This window comes from Thamnophis elegans, chromosome 12 (genome assembly GCF_009769535.1).
Source record: "Thamnophis elegans isolate rThaEle1 chromosome 12, rThaEle1.pri, whole genome shotgun sequence".
NCBI lineage: Eukaryota > Metazoa > Chordata > Lepidosauria > Squamata > Colubridae > Thamnophis > Thamnophis elegans.
In genome coordinates, this window is record NC_045552.1 from 39,667,901 (window position 1) to 39,690,532 (window position 22,632).

Below are 22,632 nucleotides of genomic sequence, written 5' to 3' on the forward strand. Positions count from 1 at the left end.
CCAAAGAGCCTTCAAGCTGTGAAGTTTCCAATGGATGACCTAATTAATATACGAGCCTCGAGATAAAGCTCAAAAGAAAACCATTCATTTATTAGGAGCAACATTTTGGCATATTCTTCTGTGGAGCCAAAACTGAATTCTGCTTAATTGCGTTTGAACTTTACCCCTGTATCCCCTCCCTTCCGTCTGTGTCATAAATCACATCCATCAACAAGGTGCTATGGCAGGCTATCAATATGCGCATTTCACACACCAGCTGTAGGAATATAAGATTTGACTCTGGCCAAAGGTATGCATGGAATTCTCCCTTTCCTCCCTTTTTCTATGTTGACTTGATAGTAGTCATGGAAACGCTTTACAAGTTGACAGGGAGATTATGGCATTGATCATCTGTACTTAGTTGGGGAAAGTTGCATTAACTGCTGTCTGAGGTTGCTATATGCAGAAACATGTATAGCACTGGAAAGATCTAAGATATCAATCAGCCTGGGTTCCACCACAAAACCACGCTCGACTAAACCGCGTCCGACTAAACCGCGTAGCTGACGTCATCAACAGGGCGACAACAGCGCGGAGACAGAAGCACGCTGCAAACCCTAAACCTAAACTAACCCCTAACCCTAACCCTAACTCTAACCCTAACCTAATCCTAAACCTAACCCTAAACCTAACCCTAAACCTAACCCTTAACCTAACCCTAAACCTAATTCTAATCCTTAACCTAACCCTAAACCTAACCCTTAACCTAACCCTTAACCTAACCCTAAACCTAATTCTAATCCTTAACCTAACCCTAAAGCTAACCCTAAACCTAACCCTTACCTTAAGTTGAATCGGCTTGCTTTCAAAGCGCTATTTAAAGCGCCCTTCTTTCTCTGTGCTGGCTGTTGTCGCCCTGTTGATGACGTCAGCAACATGGTTTAATCGGGCACGGCTTAGTCGAGCACGGTTTTGACGGGTCACAATCAGCCTGCTCAAGGCTTTAGTAACAGTTGCTTCCCTACCCGTTGCTTGTCTGTTTTCATAGCAGTTTTGCCTATAACTTCTCTTTCTCCAGTATATTTTTGATGTTAAGAAGGTGGAAGACAAAGTCTTGATCTCGCTACAACAGAAGGACCAACGGATTCACCGGAAAGAAGGGGCAGGAGATAATCTTGTTATTGGCTTTGAAATTTTCAAAGTAGGTCTCCATCCAATTGTACTCAAACAATTGCTCTGAAAGTTGATGTATCATGTATCTTATATTTTTATTTTTATTGTTATTCCGTAACATCTGTCTTCATGTACAGGTAGACCTCACTTAACTAGCACCTGTTCAGCAACTGAAGTTACAAAATTACTGAACAAATGGGAGTTATGAGTGGTCCTTGAAGTTCCAGCTGTTGCAGTATCCTTATGTTTGTGACTTGGGCTCTTGGCAATCAGTGTGCAATTACAATAGTTACTGCACAGTCATATGATCACCAGTTGCAACCTTCATTGCTGGCTTCCAGCAGGCAAAGTCAATGGGAAAACTGGCAGGAAATTGTAAGTTGTGGTCATGGGATCTCATGCTTTGTGACCACACAGGATTTGCTTAACAAAGCAACCAGAACTGTCATTATAAATCATATGATTTCTGCTCATATGTGACAGCATACAAAATCTTTGCCAGACCAATTCTAGAATACATCTCATCTGCCTAGAATCCACACTGCATATCAGACATTAATACAATTGAATGGGTCCAGAGGGACTTCACAAAAAGAGTCCTTCACTCCTCTGCTCACAATAGAATCCCTTATAACAGGCTCGAAATTGTGGGCTTGGACAACCTGGAACTACGCCGCTTATGGTCTGACCTAAGCATAGTACACATAATTACTGTATTTTTCAGAGTATAAGATGCACTGGAGTATAAGAGGCACCAAGGTTTTGAAGATGAACATTCTTTTAAAAACGTTTTTGCACTCTGCAGACCTCCCAAAAATGGTCCATTTTTTGCGAAAACTGGCCCGTTTTTAAAAAAAGGCATGAATAGCCTTTAGGAGGCTTGTAGAGTGCTCCTAGAGGGTGCCCCCCCAAAAAATGAGCAAAAAATTGCTTTTTTTTCCGCGAAAACGGGCCCGGTTTTTGTCAAAAAAAAATTGCATCCGTAGCCTTTGGGAGGCTTACAGAGTGACTCTGGGGGCTGGGGGGGGGGGAAATTGAGGAAAAAAACCACCCATTGTTCGCTCATTTCTGCCCTCCCCAGCCCCCAGGAGCACTCTGAAAGCCTCCTAAAGGCTCTGCATGGCCATTTTGGTGAAGGAGTGTGGTTTTGGGAGGCAAAAAATGCTGTATTCAGTGTATAAAATACACCCAGATTTTCAGCCTCTTTTTTGAGGGAAAAAGCTGCGTCTTATACTCTGGAAAATACGGTATATGCTACAATGTCCTACCTGTCAATGACTATTCAGCTTCAACCTCAGTAATACACAAGCATACAATAGATACAAACTCAACCGCTCCAAACTCGATTGCAGGAAATATGACTTCAGCAACAGAGTGGTCAATGCCTGGAATGCTCTACCTGACTCCATTGTTACATCCTCAAACCCCCACAGCTTCAATCTCAAACTGTCTACCATGGACCTCACCCCATTCCTAAGAGGTCCATAAAGGGGGTGTGCATAAGTGCACCAATGTGCCTATCATACTGTCCTACTGTCCCCATGTATCTGTGCTCCTTGTTTCTTGTTTATATCCATGTTTATACTTATATTTGTTACCTTATACAGGTAAATAAATAGAAATACAAATATAGAATTGCCAGTTCCATTTCTCATAATTAATCAAGGATGAGTTATAAGGTTGTTTTCCCATAGATTTGCATCCAGTTTTGGTCACTGCAATATAAAAAAAGATGTTGAGACTCCAGAAAGATTGCAAAGAAGAGCAACAAAAATGATTAGGGAGCTCGAAGCCAAAACATATGAAAAACAGTTGCAAGAATTAGGTATGTCTAGTCTAGTGAAAGGAATGACTAGGGAAGATATGATAGCAATGTTCCAATATTTGAGGGGCTGCCCCAAAGCACCTGAAGGCAGGACAAGAAGCAACGGAAGAAAACTAATCAAAGAGAGAAGCAACCTAGAGCTAAGGATAACGTTTCTGACAGTGAGAGCAATTAACCAGTGGAAGGGCTTGCCTCCAGAAGTTGCAAGTTCTCCAACACTGAAGGTTTCAAAAAAGAGTTTGGAAAACTGAAGTGGTATAGGACCGTGATGGTGAACCTATGGTGCATGTGCCACAGGTGGCACACAGTGGTATTTGTCAGGGCACGCATGCGCTGGCCAGCTGACTTCTGACTTCTTTTGAGGCCGTTTTTTGCCCTCCGGAGGCTTCCTTGAAGCCTCCGGAGAGCGAAAAACCAGCCCTATGGGCAAACTGGAAGTTCAGGAATGTACTTCTGGTTTGCTCGTAGGGCCGGTTGTAGCCCTCTGGAGCCTTCAGGGGACTTCTCTGAAGGCTCCGGAGGGCAAAAAACGACCCTATGAGTAAAAAACGGGCCTACAGACAAACTGGAAGTCACTTCAGGAGGTTTCCCTGAAGGCTCCTGAGGATGAAAAACACCCCTACAGACAAACCAGAAGTCCATTCCCGAACTTCTGCTTTGCCTATAGGGCCAATTTTTCGTGCTCCGGAGGCTTCAAGCCCCTGAAGCCACTTGGGGGTGGGGGAGGCTGTTTTTGCCCTCCTTTAGCCTCTGGAGCCTGGGGAGGGCGAAAAAAGCACTCCAAAAATGGGGAGAGTGCTCCCCTCACTTTTGGCACATGAGCCAAAAAAGGTTCGCCATCACTGGGCTAGGGTCTCCTGCTTGAGTTGGACTAAAAGTTCTCTTCCAACTCGAGATTATGTTTCTTTTATTCCTTGAACAGCAGTTGAGCTTAATTGTTGGAATCCAGATGAAAATAGCCTTTAAAAAGCCAAGTCCTTTGTGAAAGATAACATGCCACACCTACATTTCTTTTCTAACCTTAGGTGGAAGATAATCGAGACTATCGCTTGCACCAGTTGAAAATACAAGAGAGGATAACTAACTTCACCTACCTGAACAATCGCATTGTGCATTTAAAAATGCTTCTTAAACAAGGCCGATATCTTTTGATCCCAACCACTTTTTCTCCAAACACTGAAGGGGAATTTATTCTGAGGCTCTTCACAGATGTTCCATCAGCACTCAGGTACGACTTCAACTTCTGGCAATGGGGCTTTTGGTTTTTCTCACCCCCACTTTTGCTAGCCTTCACTGAAACTTCCCAACATTTGATGAAGGAAGACTGACCCAATGCATGAAGGAAGCAAGATAGTCATGGAGTTATGTGGAACAAGATGAACGCTCCAGGCCCTTCGGTGGTGATGACACTTTGGGTCTATCATGATGAAAACAGTATGCATTGAGTTCCTGCAGTTTTCATCCACATAACGGCACTGCTCCATATTGCAAACTAATCAATGGTAATTGGGTATATAGCCAGGTCAGTGATGGTGAAACATTCTGGTACCGAGTGCCCAAACTGGAATGTGCGTGCCTGCATGTGCCTGCGTGCTCCAGCCAGCTGGTCTTCGGGTTTCCAGCACATACATGCATGCTGGCCAGCTGGTCTTCGTGGGTGCAAGAGCACCAGAAACCATCTGGCTGGCATGCACATTCTTGTTTGGGGGGCGTTTTCAGGCTGTTTTCCAGGCTGTTTTCAGGCCATTTGGGGGGACATTTTCAGAGCCATTTTGGCCTGAAAAATGACCCAGAAATGGCCTGGAAAATGGCTGTTTTTGATCATTTTTCAGGCCATTTTCAGGTCGTTTTCCAGCGCTCTGGCACCCACGAAGAATCAGCTGGCCAGAAACCAGAAGAGCAGCTAGTGATGGCACACATGCCCACAGAGGGGACTCTGCGTGTCACCTCTGGCACATGTGCCATAGGTTTGACATCATGGACCTAGGTGATACCATGGAATGATGACCATTGTTAAAGTTCATCATCCATACCGTATTTTGGTAAATAATTTTTATCATCATAAATAGCTATCTAATGGCTTACAGACAATATCTGGTGTGACTGATAAAGGCAAATATTTGTAGCTCAGGGCTGAAATGAGGCATCCTTCGTGCTCTCTGACCTTGGTTGTTTTCTTGCCGACCCAGTTTCATCACCCAGCTAGGTAATATCATCAGTCCTAGTGTACGTTCAGTGAACACCAAAGACCCCTAATATCTGGGGTGACTCCAAACAATGAACTAAAACGAAACCATTAAAATATGGTGTATCATTTAGCAAATTTTATTTTTAGCCCAGTATATATTAATTGATATTAACAATCCTGGCTAATCCTTGGCTTGAACTAGGCCAGTGATGGCAAACCTTTTTGGCACCTAGTGCCAAAATACATGTGCATGTCTGTGCGCACACTGGAGTGCTGGAAACCTGAGTACCAGTTGGCTGGCCTGCTCATGCCTGGGTTTGGGGCATTTGGGTGGCATTTACAGGCTGATTTTCAGCTGAAAAATGGCCTGAAAACGGCCAAAAAAACAGCCTAGAAAATGGCCCATAAAACATCCCAGATCATGCCCCCAAAACAACCCAGAAGACAGTCTGAGAATGCGCCCCAAAATGGCCCTAAAACGCCCAGAAAATGCTCCCCAAAATGGCCCGTTTTGGGCGTTTTTCGGGCTGTTTTCTGGCATTCCAGCACCCATGAAAACCCACTGGTCTTCACAGGCAGGCATGTGCACACCAGAAACTAGAAGAGCAGCTGGCGATGGCACATGTGCCCACAGAGAGGGCTCTGTGTGCCATAGGGTCGCCATCACCGAACTAGGCTATAAAGTTCCGATGGAATGTACATAGCTACTACTCTTTCTTTCCAACCGACATACCTATTTCACTTTGATATTTCAGGGAGCTGAAACTGAACAAACCCAGACTGTCTTGTCTGGATATCCTGCTGGGTGTCCCTAAGAGGATGTCCCTCGTTAAGGTCTACAGGGTGGAAGGACTCCAGAGTCAAAACCGTCATGGGGGTAAGTCCTGCCAAAATGCTTTCCAAGCAATGAAAAGTTGAGTGAAGCCAAAATCAAAACATTCATTCCTTTACTCCTAGTGCCCATCTGTGGTTCACTGGAGGAGTTATTGCTTAGTTACACCCAGTGCAAAATTTTCAAAGGACTAACCATTTAGGACTCTCCATGCTTGTGTTGGAAGAAATGTCCTTCTGGGTTCAGTTCCAAGTGGGGAAAAAGACACTGGAAACATGGAAGCTGCTTGGAAAGATGGTTTTAATGATGGACAGGATCACATGGTTTGTGGTCCTGAACAGAAAAGAGGAGGAGTGGCTGAGTGTGCCCTGGTTTTATGCCCTTTCTGGGTCCCACCCCAGAACTTACCGTTCCTGTGTAAGAAACACATTCTGATTGGTTGTCAGACTCCCGGGCTGGGGTGGGTGGGTGTCTTAGGTAACTTTGTAGGCTCTCCTGAAACCCAAGCTTCTTTGCCTTGCTGGCTGATGTAATTTTCCCAGGTGCCTTGTGGGGAATTTCTGTTTGCTAGATGGGTCTGCCTGAAGGGGGTAGATCTTTGTTATGTAGGATAGTCTTGCTCAGGCCTTAGTGGTCCATTGACAAAGGTGGTGGGGGAGCTGAGTTTCTGCTTCCCTTTTAGAGGAAATATTATGCCCTTTTAATACTTCCTAAAATATTTCATTTTCTAGCAGAAGGGTGAGTTTTAACTTCCTACAATCCCACTTATGATTGTCGATGTAATGCAGAAGAAGCATGTGGCCATTTCAGTGATTTTAAATATAGAAAAATAGGATTAGAAGGGACCGCAAAGCTTTTCTAGTCCAACTCTCCTGCCTATGGCAGGAAATCCTATGCCATTCTGGACAAATGACTCTTCTTGAAAACTTTATGAACCCATAACTTCTGGAGGCAACCTGTTCCGCTGATTAATTGTCCTCACTGTCAGGAAATTCTGCCTTAGTTCCAGGTTGGTCTTCTCTTTAATCATCTTTCACCCCATTACGTCTTGTCCTACCTTCAGGTGCTTTGGAAAATAGGTCAACCTCCTCTTCTCTGTGACAGCCCCTCAAGTACTGGAAGACTTCTATCATGTTAGCCTTAGTCCTTCCCTTTGTTAGACCAGACATATCTACCTCCCTCAATTGTTCATCATATGCTTTCGCTTCCAGATCCATAATCAACTTGGTTGGCCTTCTCTGCACTTTTTCTAGAGTCTCCACATCTTTTTGATGTTGAGAATAATTTGTAGTGTGATGACTGTCTATCTGGAACCCGCATTGCATATCAGACATTAATACAATCGAGCGAGTTCAGATGTATTTCACAAGAAGAGTCCTCCATTCCTCTGCTTGCAACAGAATCCCTTATCACACCAGGCTTGAAATTTTGGGCTTAGACAACTTAGAACTATGCCACCTTTGGTCTGACTTGAGCATAGTACATAAAATTATTCGCTACAATATCCTACCTGTCAATGACTACTTCAGCTTCAACTGCAACGATACACGAGCACACAATAGATACAAAATCAAGGTAAACCATTCCAAACTCGATTGCAGAAAATACGACTTCAGCAACAGAGTGGTCAATGCCTGGAATGCACTACCCGACTCTGTGGTTTCTTCCCCAAACCCACAAAACTTTAACCTTAGACTGTCTACTGTTGACTTCACCCCATTCCTAAGAGGTCTGTAAGGGGTGTGGATAAGCGCCCGCAACATGCCTACTGTCCCTGTCCTAATGTTCCCTTTTATTCGTATCCATGTATTCATAATCATGTTTATACTTATATCTCTTACCTTATACACACTTGACAAAACAAACAAACAAACAAACAAACAAATAAATAAATAAAAGAACGGGATGCAATATTCAAAACTAATATAAATCCCTTTTGATTATTGAGCATTTGTCCATGCTGTTGTACATATTGAGCATCCACCGCTGGTTTTGCTAAATATGTGCTTTTGCTGATAAAGCAGTAATTGATTTCTGCCTTCCTACAGCCTTAATCAATATCAGAATGTCCTACTAACATGTGGGCAATGCAAAAGCCAATTTACTTGAAAGTTAACCAGTGCCCTCTGCTGTCTAAATACTGCTTTCGGATGCTTTTCTGCTACTTTCCTTAATAGCAGCAGCAAAAACCTATAAATCAAATTAAATTGTTTGCCTCTCCACCAGAATTAGATCTTGGGTTAGCAAATGGCTTTAGTGACATTTTCTCTATTATCTTGCTCTGGATCCTTTTAAAAGGAGAACAAGAAAACGGGACCCAAGTGAAGACTGGGATTTTCTGAATGCATTGATTAATGGTGGACTAGCCCACCCTAAAACTAGCTAGTTCCCTTTGCAAGTATGTTTTCTTGTTTCAGCCAGACATTTCTGTTCTATATGTTTTGCAGAGTTTTATGATTATGTTGAGGAGGCTGATTGATCTGTAGTTGGCAGGACCATCCTTTTCTCCTTTTTTATATATGGGGATAATGATTGCAAGCCCCCAATCCTTGGAGGCTTGGCAATAGGTGAAGAGCAAGACCAAAATTGGGGCCCACAAGTTTAGCCTGTTTTTAATGGTCTCTGGAGGAATTAGATCTTCCCCTGGGGTCTCTTTTATTCTTAGTTGAGCAACAAGATTCTTGCTTTCTATCTGTACCTGAATGCGCTGTTTGAGTTTGAGAGATCACAAGGGGAAAGATAAAAGAAAGGAATCGAAAGAGTACAAGAGTGTAATAAAAAAAGAAAGAAAATATGGGATGTTGAAAGATGTCAGGCCCCCAAGAACCAAGAATGACAGTTAGTTTTGAGTACCATATTTTTCAGACTATAAGATACACCGGAGTATAAGACCCACCATGATTTTGAAGAGGTAAATTTAAAAACAAAAAATTTTGCCCTCTGCAGGCCTCCCAAACCCTCTGCACACCTCATTTTTTTGCACAAAAGCGGGGGGGGGGGGCATGCAGAGGTTTGGGAAGCTTGTAAAATGCTCCTGGGTGCTGCCCCCCCCCAAATGAGCAAAAAATGGGCTGTTTTGTGAAAAATGGGCTGTTTTTTGCAAAAAAAGGGGTATGCAGAGGGTTCTGGGAGGCTTGTAGAGTGCTCCTGTGGGGGGGGGGGCAAAAAGGCCCATTTGTTTGCTCGTTTTTGCCCTCCCCGACCCTCAGGAGCACTTTGCAAGTCTCCCAAACCCTCTGCACGTCGATTTTTGTAAAGGAAAGGGGGCGGGGTTTCGGTAGGCCAAAAATGCTGTATTCAGTGTATAAGATGCACCCAGATTTTCACCCTCTTCTTTGAGGGAAAAAAGTGCATCTTATAACCCCAAAAATATGATAGTTTCTGTATTGTTGTTTACCTGCAGACAGAATCTTGCCAGACTAAAGCAACTGTCTACATAACTACAGATATATTCTGTGAACTGCTGCTGCTTTTGAAGGGGCTGCTTTTGTCCTCTTCCTGCCTAACAGACATTCCAAGCTCCATTGTCTCTTTGCCCTCTGAGAGGCAGATCCTCCTTCCTGGGAATCCAAACTACATCCCACCACTAAAAAGGCCTTATGAACTGTCCATCTTTCATGTGCCTGAATCAGGTGGAGAGCCAGCCTCTTCACAGATGGAGACAAAGGAATTGGCAAGGCTAAAGGAATCTGGTGCTGTTTCATTGAAATAGAAATGTACTTAAATGTTAACTAAAGCAACTGAACAGAGTTACCCATAATTCTCCATATATTTAATCATCTTTCCCATCTGTTGCATTAATAATGAACATTTGGCAGAGTCTTGGGGAACCTCACAGTCAAGATTTCTAATAATTAGTTGTAGTTCTGGAACTCTGGGCTATTTTACTCCTAGATTAGTAAATTCTATAAACCACAGAAAGATCTGAGCCCTCTTCTACGTTACCCTCATAGGACTTTTCCCAGCACTGAGTATCTCAGATGGGGCTTGTTATTCACATGACTCTTATTTGACCTTAATCAGCAAATCCTAAATGCTAATTCAGTAATCCTGAGAGCAACATCTAACTATCATACCTAAAAGTATTGACAGCATGTCATGGATGCTTCCATAAAGCAGTAAAAGGTTCCTATTTACAGCACAAAAGTGACTGAAGGTGACCTTTACATATCCTATGGACTGCAAAAAAAAAATGGAATGGAATGCAACGGAATGGAATGGAATAGAATAGAATTCTTTATTGGCCAAGTGTGATTGGACACACAAGGAATTTGTCTGTGGTGCAGTTGCTCTCAGTGGACATAAAAAGACAAGATACATTCGTCAAGAATCCTAAGGTACAATACTTAATGATAGTCATAGGGTACAAATCAGCAATCAGGAAACAATCAATATCCATATAAATCGTAAGGTTCAAGCAACAAAGTTACAGTCCTGCAGTCATAAATGGGAGGAGATGGGTGATAGGAACGATGAGAAGACTAATAGTAATAGTAATACAGCCTTAGTAAATGGTTTGACAGTGGTGAGGGAATTATTTGTTTAGCAGAGTGATGGCGTTCTGGAAAAAAACTGTTCTTGTGTCTAGTTGTCTTGGTGTGCAGTGCTCTATAGCATCATTTTGAGGGTAGCAGTTGAAACAATTTATGTCCAGGATACGAGGGGTGTGTAAATATTTTCACAGCCATCGTGCAGTGTACAGGTCCTCAATGGAAGGCAGGTTGGCAGTCATTGTTTTTTCTGCAGTTCTGATTCTCCTCTGAAGTCTGTGTCTGTCTTGTTGGGTTGCAGAACCAAACAGACATTTATGGAGGTGCAGATGACAGACTCAATAATTCCTCCGTAGAACAGAGTCAGCAGCTCCTTGGGCAGTTTGAGAAAGAAGAAACAAAGAAGTCCTAAACCAAACCTCACCAAAATTATCACTTGACGTCAAGCTTTCCAAACAGAAGCTGCTCTCTTCTAATCATGTAATGCAAGCTGGCTCACTTGAAAGGTCAGTCGTGATGGGAGTGTTCAATGGAAAAAGGAGAAGGGATTGTCCTAGTACTCAGTGGCTGGGCATATAAATCAGCTGCCCCCAATATTTTGGGCAATTGTGATTGGTTCCATGGAGGAGGCGTGGCTACATGTGCTGCCTACATCCCACACGTGTGCAGATGGGCTTCGTTTGTTTGTGTGGCCTGGTTTCTGACATGCCAAGATGGGTTCCAGTCCATGGCCCAGGGGTTGGGGACCCCTGTTCTAAAGGATGGCACTGGAATGACCATGGCAGATTTGAAGGAGACAGTTTGAAACAGAGGGACACAGAGAGGGCTGAGCTCAGAGTGGCCAAGGATAAGACACAACAGAATGGCTGACAATGATGACAATAATAAAATATGCTTTTTAGAAGATAAGCCAGTGAAGTTGCCTTCTTCTCAACTGCTCAGAGCTTAAAAACTATAGAAAAAAAGAGACAGGGCCTTGATTGCCACCTTTGCTTTGACTCTTGCCCCAGGGGAGGAATCCAGCAGGTTCTGACAAGTTCTGGAGAACTGAAATTTTGAGTAGTTCAGAGAACCGGCAAATGCCAACTCTGGCTGGCCCCAGAGTGGGGGTAGGAATGGAGATTTTGCAGTATCCTTCTCCTGCCACGCCCACCAAGCAACGCCCACCAAGCCAGGCCAACAGAACCGTTAGTAAAAAAAAATGAATTTCACCACTGTCTTGCCCTCTGTTCTCCTTGGAGCCTCCAAATGTAGATAACAAATGTTTCGGTTATCAGTGTGTTCCATAGAGCTTCACAATAACACAGCCCACCCCTCGGCGTTTGGCAGCCACAAACATTTGTTTTATTGATCTGTTGGTGGTGCCCTAAAAAGGCTGAGAAAGCACCTCACTTCTCTTCCTAGCTTCCTCAGGGAATGTCAGAAGCTAAAAGCATTCTGCAGAGAACCTCTAAAAATAGCAGTTTCAGCAGAAAAAGCAGCCCAGTTTCCAAACCGTTTTGTCGGCTGCTTATTTTGTTATTTGGGACCCTGACAACAGCAAGATGATGGTTTATTTGTACTGTGCTGTGGCATTCAACAAAATTGCATTAATATTATATATATTTATATTTAAATATTAAAGTAAACCTGGGAACTAATTGGGCAATCTATGGTCTGATCGATATCTCAGAGAAGCGACTTAGCTGGTTTAAGACACGGCTCCATGCAGGATCCTTTTTGAATTAAGGGAAATCTTATAATCAAATGGCTTGAATCAACACTTCTGAACATGTTCTTATAAACCTGTTCTTTATATATCTTTTTCCCCTTGACAGATTTTATTTTTAGACCATTTAGAAACTGGTTGTTTCATTTTCTCCATTTTAGAACTCAGTGGCTTTTTCAAGAATAGATAACAAACTCATAACCTAGATCAGTGCTGGCAAACTTTTTCCGAGTGCTGAAATGGGAGAGTGTGTGTGTGCGTGCGTGCGTGCATGCGTGGCAGAAAATGGAAGAGCAGCCACCTGGTGCCCATGTTGAGAGATAATGATTGATGTTAGAAGTGCATATTGAAATATTGAATAAGGAAAAAAGGAAGGATCAGATCTTTGAATATTAGAATGATAAGGGAAGGTGGGGGAGGACTAAAATAGATGGAAAAATAAGAGGGGGAAAATAGTAAAAACAGATGTTAAGATGATACAACATATGGCAGAATTATGAGAAAGTTTAGAATTGAAGGGTGATAGTAGAACTTATGTGTTAGTAAAACTAAAAATGAAAGTAATTATTAGAAATAATAATTCACACAATGAGATGTATAAAAATAAAAAAATAAATGTTGGCTCGCATGCCCAGAGAGATGATTCTGCATGCCACTTCCGGCACACGCTGTAGCTTCAGTATCACGGCCATTGATCAATGCCTTAAAATCAAGAGAGCAATTTCATTTCTAGTTATGCAATTTATCTTCCTTGCCAGGCCTAATAAATCCAGAGCGTCTCATACAATCGGGAACTGTATAATTCAGCACTGCATTAACATTCTTAACTGTTTCTTTCCCAAATTGTATTGACATAGTATATGTAATATTTTGAAACCAAAACAAGACCATTGTTGGACAAGACCAAACCGTATGTGCTAAAAAGCTTTCCAATATCCAATACTCCACAAAATATCCAGAATCCAGCCCTTTTTAAACACCCTTCAAATAAAGATGAAATAACCCTTTTTGATTAATCAGTTTCATTTTTAAATCAGAAACAGTATAATTTACATTTCTTACCAAACAGATCCATCTTCAAAAGTAAACATTCTAAGAGTGCTGAAGCCATTTTAGTCAATGCATGATTCAGCTGTATCTATTGCTAAGTAAGTGTTATGGATTACTCATATGCAGAACACAACCTCTCAATCTCTTTTAAACAACAATTGGAAATCAACCAATTCAAAGTATGATGTGGGAGAAATGCAGGCAGAGCCGGGAGGCAGACTTAAGCAAGTCATTAACTTAGAGTCCAATCCCTCTTGAATTCTGCTGACCATTATCTGGGGTGATTTTAACATTGGACTTTAGGTGACTAGATTCTTGCATATAGGCTTGAGCAAGGATTGTAGGAGAACAGCTCGATCCTGATTCTTTGCACCCGACATTAATCTTGTCAACTAAAATTCAGTACTCAGTAAGGGTCAATGGAGTTCAAGAAAGGTTGGACTTGGGTCATTTCATGGTACTCTAACGACTCAAAGCTAATGATGCACTTAATCCCCCCATCCCCCAATTCTGCCTGTTGTTCTCCTACTATTGATGCTATAGCTTCCCATCACGCCAATAAAACATCTTCACCACTATTTTCAGATCCAAATTATTCCATAATATTAAGGGTTTTTTGATTTGGGATCAAAACATAATAACTTGCATGCTAATAACCAAATATATTTAAAGGTAAAGTTTCCCCTCGCACATATGTGCTAGTTGTGCGTGACTCTAGGAGGCAGTGCTCATCTCCGTTTCAAAGTCGAAGAGCCAGCATTGTCCGAAGACGTCTCCATGGTCATGTGGCCGGCATGACTCGACACCGAAGGCGCACGGAACGCTGTTCCCTTCCCACCAAAGGTGGCTCCTATTTTTCTACTCGCATTTTTTACATGCTTTCGAACTGCTAGGTTGGCAGAAGCTGGGACAAGTAACAGGAGCTCACTCCATTATGCAGCATTAGGGATTTGAACTGCTGAACTGCCGACCTTTCTAATCGACAAGCTCAACCTCTTAGCCACTGAGCCACTGCGTCACTACCAAATACATTTAGGACCTTAGAAACTTGTTTAATATACCAGGACCCTAAAACTAGTAAAGATATCAAAATGTATATTGCACATTAGCTCTTCAAATAGCCCTAAAGAGGGTAGTATTAATAAAAAGTCTGATTCCACAAAATATAGAATGAAAGCTCAATGATATAATTGAAAATCTGTCAAGTTGAAGCTGCCCTCACCATAAAGTAACCTCTATTCAGCCATCAGTTTAGCCAGCCATAAAATCGTTCTTAATAATTTATAGTTAAATATCATAATAATGTTCATTTTACTCCAGAGACTTAATGGAAGTTTCAACAATTGAGTCTACTGAAATTGTATCTGTACATTTAGACATGTTGAATTCAACATCTTGTGATATATTTCCAAAAGTATTTAATGCAGTGAAGGGCATTACTTTGTTTTGGTCTTCTGCCTTCAAGTTGATGTTAACTCCTGGTCATTGCTTGGATATGTCCTAGCAGTTTTCTTGACAAGATTTCTCAGATGTTGTTTGCCATTTCTTCCTTCCTAGGTGAAAACCCATAACAACAACGAAAATGCAATCTGAACCATATAGAATAGAATAGAATATCAGAATTGGAAGGGACCTTGGAGGTCATCTAGTCAAATCCTCTGCTTAGGCAGGAAACCCTACACCACTTCAGAAAAATGGATATCCAACATCTTCTTAAAAACTTCCAGTGTTGGAGCATTCACAATTTCTGGAAGCAAGCTGTTCCACTCATTAATTGTTCTAACTGTCAGGAAATTTCTCCTTAGTTCTAAGTTGCTTCTCTCCTTGATTATTTTCCACTTATTGCTTCTTTTTCTGCCTCAGGTCCTTTGGAGAATAGCTTGACTCCCTCTTCTTTGTCGCAGCCCCTGAGATATCAGAACACTGCTATCGTGTCTCCCCTGGTCCTTCTTTTCATTAAACTAGACATACCCAATTCCTGCAACCGTTCTTCATATGTTTTAGCCTCCAGTCCCCTAATGTTGTTGCTCTTCTCTACACTCTTTGTAGAGTCTCCACATCTTGTTTATATCATGGTGACCAAAACTGGATGCCGTATTCCAAGTCTGGCCTTACCAAGGCATTATAAAGTGGTATTAACACTTAACATGATCTTCATTCTATCCCTCTGTTTATGCAGTCTAGAACTGTGTTGGCTTTTTTGGCAGCTGCATCACACTGCTGGTTCATACTTGAATGGTTGTCCACTATGACTCCAAGATCCATCTCACAGGGATTTTTTTTCAGTGTCCAACAAAACGTGGGATTGAGTCCAAGATATACACCACAAATTCTTTCTTCAGCACATTGCATTGTCTCTAGTTTCTTATGCTTGAATTGAATCCCAAGAGAAGAATGTCCTCCCATGTGACATCTACTCAGCTACTTGCCTAACAGCACAGAGAGTAAAACAAATTGCTTTCATTTCACTTTGCGCATTCCTAACATTATTTCTGTCTCAAAATATCCAAGGAACAATGTTGTTTCATGACACACTGTTGAGGAAACAGAGACTGCCAAACTCAACTTGATTCTAATCTGTTAGATAAAGGGAGTTGGATCATGTTCATGACAGATGAGAATGTGTGCCAATTTCCTCGCCCAGTCCTTGAAAAATATGTGCTTTTTACAGCCTGTCTGCTAATTGGGACAACATTTCTGATATTGAGAAATGTTTTCCTTTACATACTTTTTTGCCAGACCAGCCCACCGGGAAAACCAGTTTTTTTCTGCATCCCAAAGTGAGTCTTTTCTCTAGACTAGCTGCCGTATTTTTCAGAGTATAAGATGCACTGGAGTATAAGGCACATCAAGATTTTGAAGAGGCAATTTTTTTTTTAAAAAGGTGCTTGCACTCTGCAGACCTCCCCAAAATGGCCCGTTTTTCATGAAAATTGGCCTGTGTTTCATTTTAAAAAGGGCATGCATAATTTAGGAGGCATATAGAGTGCTCCTGGGGTCTATGGGAGCAAAAATGAGTTTTTCACTCATTTTTGCCCTCCCCAGCACCCTGGAAGCCTCCATAAGGCTATGCATGGCCATTTTGGTGAAGGGGTGGGGCTTCGGGAGGCAAAAAATGCTGTATTCAGTGTATAAGGCGCACCAAGATTTTCACCCTCTTTTTTGAGGGAAAAAGGTGCATCTTATACTCTGAAAAATATGCTATAACCGTTCTTAAAACATATGAAGAACAATTGCAGGAATTAGTCTAGAGAAAAGGGCAGGGATGGCAAACCTTTTCAGCACTGAGTGCCAAATTGGGATGTGTGTGCATGTGTGAGCACCGGAGTGCCAGAAACCCAAACAGCAGCTGGCCGGTGCGCATGCATATGCCAAGCAGCTGGTCTTTGGGTTCCTAGCACGTTCATGCACACCAGTCAGCTGGTCCTTGCACATGACTGAGCACCAGAAACCCGAAGACCAACTGGCTGGCACAGGAATCCCCATTTTCTGGGCCATTTTCAGGTCATTTTTCGGGCCATTTTCAGGCTGTTTTCCGGCATTCCAGCGCCGGCAAAGACCAGGCACGCATGCCCACAGAGAGGAGTCTGTGTTCCACCTCTGACACACGTGCCATTGGGTCACCATCACAAGATTAGGGGGAACATGATAACTGTCATGTCAGGAGTTGCCACCAAGAAGAGAGGGTGTGTGTGTGTCAACCTATTCTCCAAAACACCAGAAGGCAAGACTAGAAACAATGGAGGGAAACTAATCAAAGAGAGAAGCAACCTAGAACTCAGGAGAAATTTTCTAACAATGAGAACAAGTAACCAGTGGAACAGTTTGCCTTCAGAAGCTGTGGGGACTTTATCCCTGGAGGTCTTTAAGAAGAGATTGGACAATTATTTGTCTGGAATGGCCTAGGGCCATGATGGTGAACCTATGACACACGTGCCACAGGTGGCACATGGAGCTATATTTGCTGGCACGGCAGCCCTCCCCTCTGGCGCACATGCGTGCATTGGCCAGCTGATTTTTAGCCTTCTGGAGGGCCAGGGGAGGCCATTTTCACCCACCCCAGGCTTTAGGAAAGACTCCGGAGCCTGGGGAGGGTGAAAAATCCCCCACGTGGGTGTGTGTATATGCATGCAAGGGAGAAAGAATCACATGCACATGCACAGGTGGGGGGGTTGCACATGCAGGCGGGGGGCACGCATGCACGCATGATAGAGCATGCATGAAAAGTTTTGGCACACCTTTAGAAAAAGGTTAGCCATCACTGATCTAGGACTTTCTGTCTGAGCAGGGGGTTGGCCTAGAAGACCTCCAGGATCTCTTTCAGCTTTATTAAGATTAATTGATTGAAAGGTTATGTTTGCTGGTCAATTTGGTCTCTTTGGGACATACACTATATTGCCAAAAGTATTTGCTCATCCATCCAAATAATCAGAATCAGGTGTTCCAATCCCTTCCATGGCTACAGGTGTATAAAATCAAGTACCTAGGCATGCAGATTGTTTTTACAAACATTTGTGAAAGGATGGGTCGCTCTCAGGAGCTCAGTGAATTCCAGCGTGGAACTGTGATAGGATGCCACCTGTGCAACAAATCCAATCGTGAAATTTATTCGCTCCTAAATATTCCACAGTCAACTGTCAGCTGTACTTTAAGAATGTGGAAGTGTTTGGGAATGACAGCAACTCAGCCACGAAGTGGTAGGTCACGTAAACTCATCCAACATCAGTGTGTGACTTCACAAATGCGCTTCTGGAAGAATGGTCAAAAATCCCCATAAACACACTCCTGAACCTTGTGGACAGTCTTCCCCGAAGAGTTGAAGCTGTTATAGCTGCAAAGGGTGGACCGACGTCATATTGAACCCTATGGATTAGGAATGGGAGGTCACTTACAGTAAGTTCATATGCAAGTAAAGGCAGTTGAGCGAATACTTTTGGCAATATAGTGTATGTTGTACCTATGGTTACCTGCAGGAAACCAATATTTGCTTCTGTTAAGAATCATATTAAGTGAATGGCTAAATGCAGAGCCTGCTATAAGTTGCCAAGACAACAGTTCTTTATAATGATTGGCAGACTGTCTTAGAAATAGCTGGCTGAAAACTACCATAATGTATAGTTAGGTGAATAAATCTAGATTGTTGTAAGAGAAATATCAGAAAGAAGGAAAATGTTCTGATGGACTTCGTTGGTAATTGTAGCCTTTCCCTTCAAAATGTCATGCTCCAAAATCCATTACAAGATTTGTTCCTTGAGATATCAAGAGGGGAATTCACATCTATTGACAATATAAAAATAGACGTGGATTAATATGGACATCTTGAGTATCTGTTCATACTGTGCTTTTTTGAGACCATACATTATTGTAGGAAAGTTATAAAGCCACTTATATAAATAGGAAAAGTGGCTTATATATAAATAAAAGTAACGGTTACAATGGTCTCTTTCATAACCTGATTTATGAGGATTTTCATGCAAGGAACCAAAACTCCAAATGGGGATATTGGACTACAATTCCCATAATATCCAACTTTTGACAATGGTAGCTTGGCACGGCGAAATGCAGAATCTAAATATACCTAATGAGTATCAGGGGAGAATTGCTATGAGCTCCCAAGGCCCTTCTATGCTCAATATCTATTAAGGCAGTGATGGCGAACCTTTTTGGAACCAAGTGCCCAAACCGAAATGCATGTGCATGCATGTGCATATGTGTGTGCTGGAGCACCGGAAACTTGAAGACCAGCTGGCCGGGGTGCGCATGCCTGTTTTAAGGCTGTTTTTTGCACCATTTTCCAGCTGGGTTTTGGTCCAAAAACAGCTCGAAAAGCAGTCTGAAAATTCCCTGAAAAACAGTCTGGAAAATGCCCCCAAAACAGCCCATTTTCTGGGGCGTTTTTCAGGGAATTTTCAGGCCTTTTTTTTTTTAGCCGTTTTTGACCCAAAAACGGCCACAAAATGGCCTGGAAAACACCTCTAGCACGTGTGCCATAGTTCGCCATCACGGTGTTAAAGCTTATCTCAATATTTATGGAGCACAGCAATTTTATGTTGATTGTATAGATTTACAAAATTAATTTACTGAGTGAAAACAGCCCCTTTTTTTGGACCACACCCATCTGCATAATAAAAAGCACAACTTTTAACTTGGCAGGACAAGAAGCAACGGATGGAAACATATTACAGAGAGAATCCAATCTAGAAGTAAAGAGAAATTTCCTGGCAGTGAGAACAATTTGTGGAATGGGTTACCTCCAGAAGTTGTGGGTGTTCCATCATTGGATGTTTTGAACAGCCATTTCTCTAGAATGGTATAGGACAGGGGTCCCCAAACTTGACAACTTGAAGACTTGTGGACTTCAACTCCCAGAATTAAGCATAGCTGGCTGGAGAAGTTGCCAAGTTTGAAGACCTCTGGTATAGGATCAGCTACTTGAGGAGGGAGTTGGACTAGAAGACCTATTTGCAGTCCCTTCAAATTCTATTATACTGCTATTTTGTTATTTTGATGTTTTTTTCAGCTCTCATAATAATTTCTTTGGCATCCTCTTCTAGATTATGAGTAACACAAGTCCATTATTATTTAAGCAGGCAATTAAGTTATTGTTGCCAGCGACTCTCCATATATTAATCACCGTAAATCAATTACCATGGATTGAGTCTCTCAACACGATTAATCAAAGTGTTTTAATCATAAGCAGGGTTTAGGACAAGTGAGCCATTGATAACACACAAAGTCTATTTTTGGTTGGAAAAAGCCCCAATGGAGCCTCTTCTTGAAACTGAATCCATGCGTTTTGCAGTCCCTCTAACATTTGCATGCGCTGAAGCAACACTTTTGTATATTTACCTATGTCTTTAGCTTCTCCTGATATTAAAATGGCCCTTTTTAATGCAATGGGAGAAAATATTACATATGTAGCTGAGCTGAGCACACTCCATCAAAGCGATCCAGCTGTGTGGTTTTATTTTGCTTTATTTTGTGGGAGCTTAAGAAGAGGAGGAAGAGGAGGAGGTGGAGAAAGAGGAAGTGAAGGAAGAAGAAGAGGATAAGGTGGAGGTGGAAGAAGAGGACAAGATGGAGGAGGAGGTGGAAGAGGAGAAAGAGGAGAAGGAGGTAGTGGGGGAGGAGGAGGAAGAGAAGGGGAGGTGGAGATAGTGGTGGAAGAGGATGAGGTGGAGGAGGAAGAAGAAGAGGACAAGATAGAGGAGGAGGTGGAGGAGGAAGAGAAGAAGGAGGTAGTGGAGATGGAGGGGGGAGAAGAAGAAGAAGGATGAGATGGAGGAGGAGGTGGAGGTGGAGGAGGAGGAGGAAGAGGAGAAAGAGGTAGTGGAGGAGGAAGAGAAGAGGAGGTGGAGGTAGTGGTGGAAGAGGAAGAGAAGAAGGAGGTAGTGGAGGTGGAGAGGGAAGAGGAGGTTGAAGAAGAAGAAGAAGAAGAAGAGGAGGAGGAAGAGGTGGAGGAGGAAGAAGAGGAGAAGGTAGTGGAGGTGGAGAAGGAGGAGGAAGAAGAAGAGGAGGAGAAGATTATTTTATATCAGCATCCAAGGTTGCTTCAGTGCTTCTAATTAGCTCTGCAACCATTAAAGGAAACTATTCCATATGCACAACATATGTACAAAAATCTTTGTGAACTAATGGAATAGCTAGAGATGAAACGTACTGGCAGTCCTCGACTTATGGCCACAATTGAGCCCAAAATTTCTGTTGCTAAGTGAGTCAGTTGAGTCAAGTGCGATGTGAGTTAATAACAAGTTTGTTAAGCAAATCTGACTTCCTCATTGACTTTTTGCTCATCCAAAGATCACAGAAGTTGATCAGATGACCTTGGGAGGCTGCAACCATCATCAATACATGCCAGTTGCCAAGCACCCCATGATTTTGACCACAAGACCACAGGGGGTGCTGCAAAGTGTTCAAAACGATCATCAGTCACTTTTTTCAGTATCATTGTAACTTCGAACGATCGCTAAATGAACAATTTAGATATAGTCAAAGACTACCTATAGAATGCATTTTGTCTGACTGGCTATGTTAAATCTGGCAACCATTTTGTGCAAATCCTTACCACATACGCTCCATATTTCTAATGTACCAAGAATCTCCCTTTGACTAACCAGTTTCTCCAGGAAACAAATCCAGCCCATCTCATGGTAATCGGCTGGTGCGAACCTAATGACAATGGCTCAGTTCATGTGCTCAGGAAATCAATTGGAGAGGCTCCTATGGTTTCATTGTGAAAATAAGGTGCTTTTTGTGTGAGAGTAAGGCTGTATTTCCTTGCAGCATTGCCCCTTTCATGTGTAGAGTGAGAGATAGGTTAAAAGGTTCCCCTTGCACATATGTGCTAGTCATTCAGGGGGGCGGTGCTCATCTCGTTTCAAAGCCGAAGTGCCAGCGCTGTCCAAAGACGTCTCCGTGGTCATGTGGTCGGCATGACTCAACACCGAAGGTGAACGGAACGCTGTTATCCTCCCACCAAAGGTGGTTCCTATTTTTCTACTTGCATTTTTTATGTGCTTTCGAACTGTTAGGTTGGCAAAAGCTGGGACAAGTAATGGGAGCTCACTCCGTTATGCGGCGCTAGGGATTCGAACCGCCAAACTGCCGACCTTTCTGATCGACAAGTTCAATGTCTTAGCCATTGAGCTACCACGTCCCTTTGAGGAAGAGGGAGAGGTTAGTTGCAGGCAAATCTTTTATCCAGAAAAAAAAGGCAGAAGATGAAAAGTAGAATGCAGGTAATCCTCATTTAATGACTGTTTAATGACAAAGTTACAATAGCATTGAAAAAAGCGACATGACCATTTTCCCCACTTATGACCGTTGCGGCATCCCCATGTTCACCTGATTTATATTCAGATGCTTGACTACTGACTCACATTTATGACGGCTGCAATGTCCCGGGGTCACGCGATCCCCTTTTGTGACCTTCTGACAAGCCAAATCAATGAGGAAACCAAATTCACTTAACAACCATGTTACTCATTTAACAACTGCAGCGATTCACAACACACGTGATGAGAAAAGTCATAAAATGGGGGTGTGTCACAAATGTTTTACGCAGCAACATAAATTTTGGGCTCAATTGTGGTCACAGGTTGAGTACTTCCTCTAATGGTTTTATAAATATTTTTTAATGATAATGTACTTTTTCAGAAACCAACCCTTATATAATTATCAAGTGTGAGAACAGCAAGATCCGTTCTCCCTCCCAGAAAGTCACTGGGACTGCAGTTTTCAACACCCAGGCTATTTTCTACAAAAGGAAGGTTGACAGCCCCGTTATTGTGCAGGTAAGAGAATCAATGGGATCTGTATTTGCACAACTTTTGTGCTTAATAATATATGTTTATTTCAGTGATTTACTGAATTTGTTTGCCATCCATC

The 22,632-nt window shown here is 42.4% G+C and overlaps 1 protein-coding gene across 5 annotated transcripts in view; it reads left to right on the plus strand.

Moving 5' to 3' along the window:
• The window catches only part of CAPN6 (calpain 6), a 108,545-nt gene that overhangs the window by 57,294 nt on the left and 28,619 nt on the right, over window positions 1–22,632 (plus strand). For 3 of the 5 annotated variants that reach the window (XM_032227399.1, XM_032227397.1, XM_032227398.1), the window contains exons 9-12: window positions 1,058–1,180; window positions 4,003–4,205; window positions 5,921–6,042; window positions 22,402–22,538. In XM_032227399.1, the coding sequence (XP_032083290.1) occupies window positions 1,058–1,180; window positions 4,003–4,205; window positions 5,921–6,042; window positions 22,402–22,538 (585 nt within the window). Of the gene's footprint in view, window positions 1–1,057; window positions 1,181–4,002; window positions 4,206–5,920; window positions 6,043–10,788; window positions 10,829–22,401; window positions 22,539–22,632 lie in introns of those variants that run through there. The other 2 variants (XM_032227402.1, XM_032227400.1) reach the window with 2 other exon arrangements.